We start from the raw sequence: 12,509 nt of genomic DNA, 5'->3' as shown, positions 1-12,509 counted from the left end.
GCCATGAGTGCATCAAAGATGTCTGCTCCATGAATGTGCTGTTGCTGTGCTCTATGCTCAGCACATCATGTCGGCAAATGCGTGGTATCCTGGCAGTAGTTACGTTGCCTTAATTGTCTGCCAGTGGGCAGTGCCATTGGTATTTGAGCCCACATACCGAACCAAGGGCTGACTATTGGTTGAGGAAGACTATCTGCTAGCCACCTTGTCTATGAGAACCTCTGCAACCTGAACATCATGAAAGCTATATTGTCACATAGAATGTACTTGGGTGTACTATTGGAGTATTGTCACTGCCTCTGTACTCTTCACCTTCCCCTTACCCTTTTTCAGTTCATCTTTATTTAACCCCTACATTTCAGCATTGAGGACCTGCATTTCCAAAACGAAATGGACTACCTGAGGAAAGCATTTGATTTTAATTCAAAAGGATTTCAAAGGCATTTTGGGGCGTTGTGACAAAGGCACTATACAAATGTAAGTGCTTATTTCTTTATTGATCCACTTCCCTTGAAAAAGCTATGGCAGATTTCACCAATGTGTTCAATAGGTAATTCGACTCTAAAACAAATGCTTAAATATTTACTGAGAACAATGGAGTGGGGTTAATTCCCTCTCCCTCTCGGTAGCCATGTACACCAGGTCTACCCACCAATTGTGTGCCAAGGTTCCAGGCAAAACCTGCAGGAAAGAAGTTGAAGGAAACCATATTTTAATTAGAACACGATTTCCTGTTTCCTTGGTGCAGACTGGACTTCTTGTGATTTATTGGTGTACATGGGCATCAGAGCACAATATAATTAAACCGCACAAAGGGCCCTTTTAGGAAAAGCAAAATTGTTAATCCTAAAATCTAAGTTATGATTTAAGTCACGCTGCAGATTACAGCTATTTATTAACTTCAAAGAGTTGTTTGGAAAATATATTTTCAACAAACAATATTGGACTGAATAATTGCCATTGTGTGATGTCTCTGTTCAGCGTGGAAAGAAATCCGGGGGGGTGCCATAGTCACTGGATTAGAAAGTGCAGGAGCTGTAAAAACCATGCTGCAATGGACGTTGTAATATCGGCCATCAGGGCATCATGGCTGGCTCTGCAAGGGTGGGAACAAGGGCAGCACAGTGGCCCAGTGGTTAGCACTGCTGCCTACGGCACTGAGGACCCGGGTTCAATCCCGGCCCCGGGTCACTGTCCGTGACGGATATTGTCCATATCCATTATTGTTTGTTTGTAAACTCTCATATCCATGTCCTTGTCTAAGTACGGTGCAGAGGGACTCGTGTGTGACTTCGCCCTCTGGCGAGCTGGCACCAGCGGACTTCTTGTCCCTGGCCATGGTTGTGCCCAAGCGCTGTCTCTTCATCATCACTCACTGAACAAGCGCACTGCAGCATGGCAGGGGGAAAGTAAGAGGTTTATGTTTACATTATCTTTAGTTTGTAAATCAGAAGAGATTGTGTGGTGGGAGGATTAGCTCGGAGGACAGTTTCAGTCTTTCTGATGACCACAACCTCCGCAATGGCCATCCCAATAATGGCCAGCACTGTCTCCTCAATTGGGGGGTTAGGACGTGCAGCCCTGCCTGGTCTCCTGCTAGCTCCAGTTGCTTTTTAAAAAATGTATTCATTCAAGGGATGTGGGTTATTCTTGAACACTGGTGCGAAATCACCGATCTTCCTGTGGCTCTGCATACTGGTCCTCAGGGCTTGACAGAGATGAGGAGGAATTTCTTCAGCCAGAGGGTGGTGAATCTGTGGAACTCTTTGCCGCAGAAGGCTGTGGAGGCCAAATCACTGAGTGTCTTTAAGACAGAGATAGATAGGTTCTTGATTAATAAGGGGATCAGGGGTTATGGGGAGAAGGCAGGAGAATGGGGATGAGATATCAGCCATGATCGAATGGTGGAGCAGACTCGATGGGCCGAGTGGCTTCATTCTGCTCCTATGTCTTCTGGTCTTGTGGACCCCTGGCTGCTTTCTGCTCCATCTGGTGGGCTTCCTAGCCCCCTGAGGATAGGTGAAAACTCTCCTCCTTCCCAGCTCCCTCACTCAGGCCTCCAGTGCAGGCTCTGAAAACCTTGGAGCTTGCAGTCTCCAACGTTGTGCCATTTTCCATCACTCCCTGGGTTAAATTCACTTCCGAGACAGCTGCCAGCAGCAAGGGTGAAGCTCCCCCCTTTAAGAGGTGCAGGCCAGCTTTAATCAGGGCAGTCTAGCTTTAAGTGGTGCGAGGAAGTTCCGATTTGGGGCCCCCCTGCTGATGTGTCCAGCCAATGAAGGACACAGTTAGCAGTGGCTGCACACTCCAATCATTCAAATGAGCAGGCAGTGTGAAGTTGGCATGCGGCCTGCATTCCAATGAATGGGCACAGGCTAATCATACATTGCAATCGCCATGCCCGTTTTCAGGGGGCTATCTAGTTTAGTCCCCGATCTTTCTCCTCGTCCCCTCTCCCTCCCCTCTCCCTCACTCCTGCACCCCACCAATCAGGTGCTCTTTCATCCTTTGTATAAATGGGATCTTCATTGCCATGGCAATGATTTACACAAGGAAGCTGAAGTTTAGAATTTGTGTGGTCACAATAGCCTTAGTAACTGTCGTGCCACTCTGAGTTGCATTTGCAGCAAAGATAAATTACAGGCATTCTGACAGTCAACGTTTCAGAAAGACAACAAAGAGTTTCACATTTTCTTCAGCATTACTGCACATGACTAACCTACTTTAAGGTTCATTTCTAGAACTTGTTCTGATCGGAGCCTTGGTATTGGTGGCATTAATCTTTTGAGTCTTGCTTTTGCTACTGATTTGTGTGTTCCTTCACATGCTTGCAATATGCTTCAGAGCAACAGCGACCAGGCAAACCACTGCTTGTCTGTTTGCACCACAGCAGTTCCATCATACTGGCTGGCACTTCAAACAAAGAAGCCGAACAATAGGCAGAGAAAAGGTCCATTCAATGGGAGTAAGTCTCACTCACCTGGCAGATTCCTTCCATTCAAGCTCGTCTCCATCATGCTGGAGGGTATCCATCTCTGTGAAAAGTGTCGGCGTTGGGCCATCATAATCTTCTCCAAGAATGTATCTCAGGCGCTCAGCAGCAGGGGACACTGCATGCAATAGAGGGATATCAAAGCACATCACATTAGATTCATATCCTGTCAAGTATTCATGGGGAAGGGCGGAGCCAGTGTGACACTACTATCACTGCCTCTACACATCTTTGAAGGTGAGCTTGGCTCTTTCCATGGATCTCTGGACACTGAACCTTTATCTCCAATCACGTTGGGGATCAATTCATGGGAACCCCCCCCCCCCCCCCCCCCCCAATCCCCATAAACAGGGCAATTCACTTTTCAACAACATTGTCCTTCGTACGTCACTCAAGGTTTAGAATGGAGGTACTGCTGTTGGGATCATTAGTCAAAAATGGATATTGCCAAATGCCAGTAGCATGATGAGCAAACAGAACAGTGACCAGCTTTTGGTCCCAGTTAAATGTGAAGTGCTTTCCATTTGCTGGTACTCAGAACACTTTAAATGCCCTCCACTGCTGCGGATATGCCTCTGGACATTAACGGAAGTTTTTTTTGAGACTGTCAATTGCAATTCTCTGGTCACTGTGTCTGAAAGGGGAAAACCTGAGGATTCACAACAATGAAGGCAGCACAGCAGCATAGTGGTTAGCACTGTGGCTTCACAGCGCCAGGATCCCAGGTTCGATTCCCTGATGGGTCACTGTCTGTGCGGGGTCTGCACATTTCCTCCGGGTGCTCCAGTTTCCTCCCACAGCCCAAAGACGTGCAGGTTAGGTGGATTGGCCGTGCTAAATTGCCCTTGGTGTCCGAAAAAGGTTAGATGGTTTATTGGGTTAAGGGGATAGGGTTGAAGTGAGGGTTGGTGCAGACTCGATGGGCCGAATGGCCTCCTTCTGCACTATATGTTCTATGTTCAAAAGTGACAATAAGATTGTATAAGAAAGGAGCTAGATCTGCATGGGTTATGTTTGCTGAAGCTGAAACCAATTTGGTAATATCCTGTGTTGACTCCATCATGTCTCTGATGTGTTTGTCCCCAACATAGCAGAACAGCTGAATACAGGGTCCAAAGTTGCTTATCACTGGTAGCTGAATATTAGCCTCTGCTAACTTCCCATTGGCTTTGTCCTTTCTTGTTGCTGACGCTTTCTTCCCCTCGCTTGTTCGGCAAACCAGAATGTCTTTGTCCCATCATCAGTGACTGCAGCCCTCCTTCCCTTTCAAAGTCACTCTGACACGACAGCCACTTATTCCATCTGTGTTACTCATTACCTGTAAGAGGCAGTATTGCACGATGCAATGAATCTAAGCCCATTCCTCTGTGTCCTGAATAAGTGACCTCAATGACCGGGAGGAGCTTGCCACAAATCACTCAGAACGGTGGCAACTTGGCCTCAGGCCCTAGTACCTTCTCAATGAGGCAGAGCAGCAACACAGACGGACAGAAAAGGAAGGAAATCCTGCCCTCCCGAACCCACTGGGGATGTCCTGCCTCATGTGTTCAAAGTTCGGCGGGTTGGGAATTAGCCTGTTCAGACACATGAAGACCCATGGCAGGAACTCGCAACCCTCAGGAGATATTATCCTCGAACTGAGGATATGAGGGGGGGGGGGGAGGGAGGGGGGGGGGGGAGGGAGGGAGGGAGGGGGGGGGAGGGGGGGGGAGGGGAGGGGGGGGGGAGGGGAGGGGGGATATTATCCCCGAACTCTGCATTCTGCACATTTTCGGGTATCTGCCATTTGAAAGGCCATTCCCCCACTTTAGAGAAATTAGCTGACTGATTCCCTCTGAATTATTAATCCCCACACACAACTTTTGCATTATTTGTCAAATTAGAATGAGTTCCTTTAGATCTCATCCAAATCCGAGATGAAGTTGATGAATTGCCTCAGCCTTCTCATAATTAAGTTTCATTCAAAACTTCCCCCTCGATATAACAATCTTATTCACAAGATCTGTTCACAACAGATTTCCTATCTAGCCTCATATAATCCCCTCCAGCCTAACCTATCCATAAGCTTTTCTGGTCAAATGTATTGAAGGTTTTTTTGGAAAACAAGCTATACAACATCAATAGGAATGTCAAATCCACTATTTTGATCATTTCCCGAAAGAACTCAATTCGGTTATTAAAATGGGACTTACGCTGCCTGAAGCAATGCACAGAATCCTTTCTAACTGTCAGACACGTCCAGTGATCAGAAATCAAATCGAATGTCTACCCTGATAACTGATAAAACTGATCAATGCTAGGGTCTGACTCCCCCCCCCCCCCCCCCCTCCTTAAAGTGTGGAACCAGATGAGCTCACTTCCAATCCATGGGAACTAGATTTGGGCAAGTCAGTGGTTCACGTGTCCACTTAGCATTCTGTATTTCTGGACCAACCGATTTACCCCAATCAGCCAGGAACATCTTAATCTTCAGTTCCTGAGGCTATCTCGACTTTAGCTTTGCACCTATTCTTATAGGAATTAAGGGCTATCTTATAGGAATTAAGGGCTACGGGGAGAATGCTGGTAGGTGGAGTTGAAATGCCCATCAGCCATGATTGAATGGCGGAGTGGACTCGATGGGCCGAATGGCCTTACTTCCACTCCTATGTCTTATGGTCTTATTCTGTACGAGGGCAACAGCATCATTTCAGAAATGAACACCGATGCAAAGTACCTATTTAAATCAGCACTCATTTATTGGCCTCACACCTAACCTGGCCTACTAAATCCCTCAAAGGAACATGCTTGATTCCTGACTTTGAACGTCACTGGAAAATAGTGCCACATTGAGACTATCGTCCTCCTCTCTAAATTGTAACACTGCTAATCCTGCTGGCCTTCCCTGTTCTTAGCTGCTTTTTATATTTCTCTCCACCTTCTGGGAAACGTAGATCCGCTCCACATTGGTTCGGAGGCACCATTTAACTCCATTGCTTCACTTCAGTTTTCTATTAGTTTACCAGCATGTGTGTGCTTTTGCTCAGAGAAGTTAATCCTATTAAATCGAGTTTTAATTCTATTAACCATCCCATTACACCCCAGCATGAATCAAATAAAAGCTTTGGCTTTATCCCTGAAATTAAATGTCTCCGACATTTGCATGGCTGTCATGTCCTCTTTCCCATCGGTTACCTATCATTTCCAAGACCGCTTGTTCTTCTGAACTGCAAGGGAAACTTTCTGACTCAAAAGCAATTGTAACTAATTCTTCCGGGCAGGAATTCCAGTTCCTATGGTTACTAGCCAATCCTACAATGTTGTCTTCTAGTAAAAACCTCTTAAAGTGGTGATAGAAGGCAAGCTAAATTCTGGCTGTTCTTCAAACTCGAATCCTTTGACTTGCTTACAAATTAATTATCTGCAAACTTACACATGATTTCCATTGTTTTCTGTTGTGACTATCAATGAATCTCTGTCAGGGGTGCCACAGTTGATCAGAGATGTGTACCAACGCAATTATACCCACCTCCAGTCACAAACGGGGGACCATGGTGTTAAACTAATCAGCTGTCTGTGGCCCTTTGCAGTGGGGTCCAGACGTACTTGGTTACTGGGGAGGCAAAGCTTTATTCAGAATCAATTGTTTTCCACCAACCTTCTCTCCTCCCAGCTCAGTGGCTCAATGTGAGGTACACCTCTGCACCACTTTTCACTTCACTTGTCCAAAGGCAATCTTGATGTGACAGTGAATATCAAAGACTTCAAACATTGGAAGGCGTCACAGCTGAACTTGAACTTGGTTTATACACACACACACACACACGGACAGGCACACACAATCACGCAGGACACGCACGCATGCACACACACAATCATACGCACAGACATTCACAATTGTGTAACTTCACGCATTCATCAACCTGAATGATGGACTGTGGTGAGCAGAGGTCCTTGCTGACCATTGACTGACGCAGTCCTGAAAATTGACTTTGATTCCTGACCGAGGAGGTCGAGCTGGGGGATGTGACTTTCCCACTTTGCAGGGCACATCCAGAGCTGAATTACAACAACCTGCCCTCGTGCTGTTCCTTCCACCTGATTGGAAGGTTTCTACGATCAAAAAAGTAAATATGTCGGTTTCTTGCCTCCCTCACTTGGCACAAATAGGTCAAGCATCAAATTATTCCATCGAGACAAACTGTGTCTTCTGTTTGAAAGGAGCACGAACATTAAATTCCAACGGGCTCACAAATTAATGTTTGTCTACTTAAAATTTCAGTTGTATCCAAACTCAAGTTGAGCAAACTTGTCGACAGTGTCAGTGTCGACAGACTGGCACACACATACCCTCTGTAAAGATGCAAAGTATAAACCACTCTTTTGAATACTTGTAAACCCAAGTGAAGTAGAGTTCAAGAAAACAAGTGCAAAGACCATTTCACTCAAATACTTTTGCCTGACCCGGCTATATTCCTTCCTGCAATGTTACTGCAGTCCACAAAGTGTTAACAGAGTGAAACAAAATGAATTACATCAGTTCTCTTGTGGCTACAAGACAAACACGCCGATCCGGGCCTCAAAACGCGACTGACAAATCGACAACAAAAGCCACGGTTTCAACCCTACCTGCTTCACTCTCACTCATTTTGTCACACACATTAAAAACAGGCCTGTCTGTGCTCGGGGTAACTTGCTGCAGCCTTACAGAGTGTGTCAAAGCCTGTTACACAGAGCTGCTTGCCCTGGAGATTAAATGGAATAGCACGCCCTTTGCTGAGTTGAGTCCTATTGATGATTATGCCAAATCCAGTAGAGCTTACCCATTTCAATTCTGAGAAAGCTTTGACCTTAACCATTCCCGAACCTTTTCCCCAGCGCATCAAGAAAAAAGGCCCCTCAAAAATCAGACAATGAATTGCATTAAAATGTCCCCCCCCTCCCCCTCCTTACCTTTTTCAATCTTTCCCTGATATTTTTTTTTAAGAGGCTGAAGCTGAAGTTTAGCAATTGGTGAGTGTTTCTTCCTTTCTGGCCAAGGCAAGCTAATGCTGCCCTTTCAACATGAATGAAAGGGAATCAATGAATACTTGCGTGTCCCAGTTCCAGTATCTTGACGATGAACTGAGCAGACACTATATTCACTCGAGGGTTGGGGCTTGCTAACCCCCCTCACCTCACACGCACAGCGCCCCATCTTCTTAAAGCCAGATCAATGTTTGGAAAGAAAAGGTGGCTTTGTATTTATTTAAATCATCCCATTCTCTCTCTTCAAGAACAACACTAAAAGTGTCCAGATTTCTGTGGGAAAACTAGCAATCTAGGAGAGGTCTGGAATTTGGCAGGGTGGGGAACAGGGTGAGGGAAGGAGCATTTCTGAGTCTATGAGTGAACTTACATTTTAGTGTGTGGGAATAGGGCTGACCCTGACTGAGACTTTTGTTGAATGAGGGTATCAAATGGCGCAAAGACGGGTGGATGGAGTTGAGTTACAGAGGGAGAACAGATTTGAGGGGCTGAATGGCCTGCCCTTGGTCTGAGTGCTGAATAATTGGGTTATGACTGATGGATGTTTCACTACCAGCCTGATTAAAGTTGTACACGGGCTTTAATGAGTTCCTTTGTTTTGAAACATTACCAGTTTAGGATCCTTGCAGAGTTGAGTGTAAAATATTGCCTGGTCAGGCCCACAGAGTGGCAACAGTTAACAGATTAGCATTTGCAATGGTGAGATTTATTTGTACCTTGAATTCCGACTGGAAACAATGTGCCTTTAGTTCCTCGCGACTGTCTATGCGTTCAGAATCTGGCACTGAGTACACAGAATCCCCAATGTCCTTTATGCACAATCATCGGAAGCTGACCTGGAAGCTGGTTTTGAACCCTGCTTGACCCTAGTAAGCAGTCGAGCCACAAGTGGCGTGCGGCTGTAACTGAGATCAGGAACTATTGCTCAGCACCACGGTTCTTCTAACAATATCGGAGACAAGTGCAAACAAACCAAAGTGAAGTAGCTGATGGGCCAAGATTGGCTACTGTGAAATTTATTTCCCGGAAATTCAGCAGTGAGTTGAGCCATTGGCGCAGGTTTGATTGGAGAACCTTATCATTGTTCAGTGGGTGGGGGGGGTGTGGGTGGTGGGGGGGGGGGGCACAGTGGGAGAATGGCATTCTGGTCAAGTTGGATCCCGATCCGACCTGTGCTCACACACGGCTGGCCCTCTGTGCAGGGTCAGTGGATTGGCCCGAGGAGTTAGGGAGCTCGCCTGATTTTTCCCTCTCCCTATCCCAGGCCTGCTGAAGTCGATTGTACCCAGCATGCTGCCACCCAAGGCAACCTCAGTTACTCAGCAATGCGTGGAGATGAAACACGGGCCAGAAGACCACAAAGACCTTAAGACATAGGAGCAGAATTAGGCCACTCGGCCCATTGAGTCTGCTCCGCCCTCATTGTTTAAGCTCACCAGTGTGTGGTGAATGAAAACTTTTTCGGCTAATATTCAATCCAGAGCCTCCTCCCATTCTTTCACCTCTGCTGGGAGAATCTACGGGTTTTCAGTACATTTCAGCCTGTGTCCCCTTGTTCTAATGTATTGGTGATCTTGAAGTAGTGCTTCTTATTCGCCTGATCTCCACTATTAACTATCTTCAATGAGTCAAGGAATAACATTGATCAGCAACTACACACATCAAAGCAGTCAATCAAAGCTCTGAATCAATGAAGCGACAATATTAACCAAATCCAGGTGACAATTTATTGTAGTTGTGACCATTTGATATTAGATTCATATCTCCCCAGTGCTGCAAATTGACTGAAGAAGCCAATTATTAAAAACAGTGTGATAGTTTTTAATTTAAAGGTGCTAAATGTTCTGCAGACCACGTCAAACAGCGATGGACTTCAAGTTGTTGAAGAAATGCCAACATGGACAGAACAACAATTTGAACCTGGATTTAGTCTACACTTTTAAAGCCGAAAATGAGTGTGTAGCAGCACCATGCCAAATACAGGATGGTACAGCCCTGCTGTTGCAATGATGGTAGGGATTCCTGACTGTTCCTGCTTGTCAATGGGATTTCCCAATGAAACCACCCCATACTGCCGTTAAAATGGGCAGCATGGTAGCATGGTGGTTAGCATAAATGCTTCACAGCTCCAGGGTCCCAGGTTCGATTCCCGGCTGGGTCACTGTCTGTGTGGAGTCTGCACGTCCTCCCCGTGTGTGCGTGGGTTTCCTCCGGGTGCTCCGGTTTCCTCCCACAGTCCAAAGATGTGCGGGTTAGGTGGATTGGCCAGGCTAAATTGCCCGTAGTGTCCTAAAAAAAAGTAAGGTTAGGGGGGGGTTGTTGGGTTACGGGTATAGGGTGGATACGTGGGTTTGAGTAGGGTGATCATTGCTCGGCACAACATCGAGGGCCGAAGGGCCTGTTCTGTGCTGTGCTGTTCTATGTTCTATGGACACACACCCACAGCTCTGCTGATGATGTGTCTTCAAGCCTTTTGACCATGTAGATCTGTTATCATGTACCTAGTCTTAATAAATTAACCCACAACATGTTTTGTCAAATCTATTAAGAATGATTGGTACCTTCATATCACTATAAAAACACAACACCAGGTGGCCCCTTCAAGTTGTAATGAAGGAATTATTTCTTTCCCTTTTTTTAAAATTTAGAGTACCCAATTAATTTTTTCCAATTAAGGGGCAATTTAGCGTGGCCAATTTACCTATCCTGCACATCTTTGGGTTGTAGGGGTGAGACCCACGCAGACTCCACACGGACAGTGACCCAGAGCCGGGATCGAACCTGGGACCTCGACGCCGTGAGGCAGCAGGGCTAACCCACTGTGCCACCCTGCTGCCCTGGAGGAATTATTTCTGATCGAATTGTACTGATGGGATGAATTTACAGTTGTCAATCCTCCAATATTTTTCAGGTTATAGCTTAATATCGGTTTACTGCTGCGAGCAACCAGGAAGAAACATTATGGGAACATTAAAAATTGTGATATTTTTCACTTTATTTGAACACTAATCATTATAAATGTATTAGAGATGGGGAAATGGCTGGGTAGTTGGAGATGAAGTGTCATATGATGAAAACTCCAACAACTGACAGCCCGAGCTCAGCCATGACACCTCGAGAATAAAATGTAAATGACCTACTGGCAATACTGGCGCTGTCTACAGGCGTGAGCACTCTTTCACCTCCTTCATCCGTATCGGATCGCTCTTGCCTCTCGGGGTACCATTCCCCATCGCTGGTTTTCTCTCGACTTGTCGGCCATTTCCTCCGCCGTCTCTTTCTCCTGTAGCCTTGGGGTGGAGGGATCCCAATGTAGATGGCATTTTGATCTGGACAAAAGGGACTCATTTAGGAAAATTCTTGAGACTCAGAAACATAGAATAATAATAATAATCTTTATTAGTGATGCGACCATCAATTCACACGAGACGGAGAGTTGAAGTGAACAGTGGCTGCATCAATCTAATCAGCTAGAACTGTGCCTGCCTGCGACCCCCCCGAGGGGGCGGAGCAACAGGCAGAGCCCACAAGGGCATCAACATAATACAATACAATGTAATGCAATTACAATGGTGAATGGTAGCACTTCGGGTGAAAGGTAGCAGTACTACATTCACCACAATTAGTGTCACAAGTAGGCTTACATTAACACTGAAGTTACAGTGAAGATTCCCTAGTCGCCACACTTCGGCGCCTGTTCGGGTACACGGAGAAGGCCATTCCGCCCTTCGATCCTGCTTCGCCATTCATTATGATCATGGCTGATCATCAAGTTCCATACCCTGATCCCGCCTTCCTCCCATATCCCTTGATCCCTTTCACCCGAAGTGCTATATTGAATTCCTCCTTGGAATTGCACAATGTTTTGTCCTCAACTACTGTCTGTGGGAGTGAATTCCACAGATTCACCACTCTCTGGGTGAAGAAATTTCTCCTCACCTCAGTCCTAAAAGGTTTACCGCTTATCCTCAAACTCTGACCCCTAGTTCTGGACTCCCCCACCATCGGGAACATTGTTTCTGAATCTACCCTGTCCAATCCTGTTAGAATGTTCTAAGTTTCCATAATCCCCTCTCACTCTTCTAATGAATATCATCCTAACCCGACTTAGTCTCCCCTCATATGACAGTCCCGCCATCCCAGGAATCAGCCTGGTAAACCTTCGCTGCCCTCCCTCCATAGCAAGAACATCCTTCCTCAGATAAGGACCCCAAAACCGCACGCAATACTCCGGGTGTGGCCTCACCAATGCCTGATACAATTGCAGTAAAACATCTCTATTCCAGTACTCAAATCCTCACGCTTTGAAGGCCAACATACCATTTGCCTTCTTTACTGCCTGCTGTAGCTGCGCGCTCACTTTCAGCGACTGATGCACGAGGACACCAAGGTCTCGCTGAGTATCCGCCTCTCTCAATTTACACCCATTCAAATAATACTCTGCCTTCCTATTTTTGCTGCCAAAGTGGATAACCTCACATTTATCCACATTATACTGCATCTGCCATGC

General features: G+C 46.1%; 1 protein-coding gene across 8 annotated transcripts in view; it reads right to left on the bottom strand.

Annotated features, from left to right (window-relative positions):
* slc4a5a (solute carrier family 4 member 5a) overlaps positions 1–12,509 on the bottom strand; it is a 117,982-nt gene that overhangs the window by 87,741 nt on the left and 17,732 nt on the right. For 7 of the 8 annotated variants that reach the window (XR_005458787.1, XM_038785297.1, XM_038785302.1 and 4 more), the window contains exons 3-4: positions 11,140–11,328; positions 2,981–3,110 (exon numbers count right to left, since the gene is read on the bottom strand). Coding sequence is in view for 7 of the 8 variants with exons in the window: in XM_038785297.1 (XP_038641225.1) it covers positions 2,981–3,110; positions 11,140–11,328 (319 nt within the window). In the remaining variant the exon portion in view is untranslated. Of the gene's footprint in view, positions 1–2,980; positions 3,111–7,600; positions 7,753–11,139; positions 11,329–12,509 lie in introns of those variants that run through there. The other variant, XM_038785304.1, reaches the window with a different exon arrangement.

This window comes from Scyliorhinus canicula, chromosome 26 (genome assembly GCF_902713615.1).
Source record: "Scyliorhinus canicula chromosome 26, sScyCan1.1, whole genome shotgun sequence".
Classification (NCBI taxonomy): Eukaryota; Metazoa; Chordata; class Chondrichthyes; order Carcharhiniformes; family Scyliorhinidae; genus Scyliorhinus; species Scyliorhinus canicula.
The sequence above is the reverse complement of the archived record's forward strand: the minus strand, read 5'-3'. Positions and strand labels throughout refer to the sequence as shown.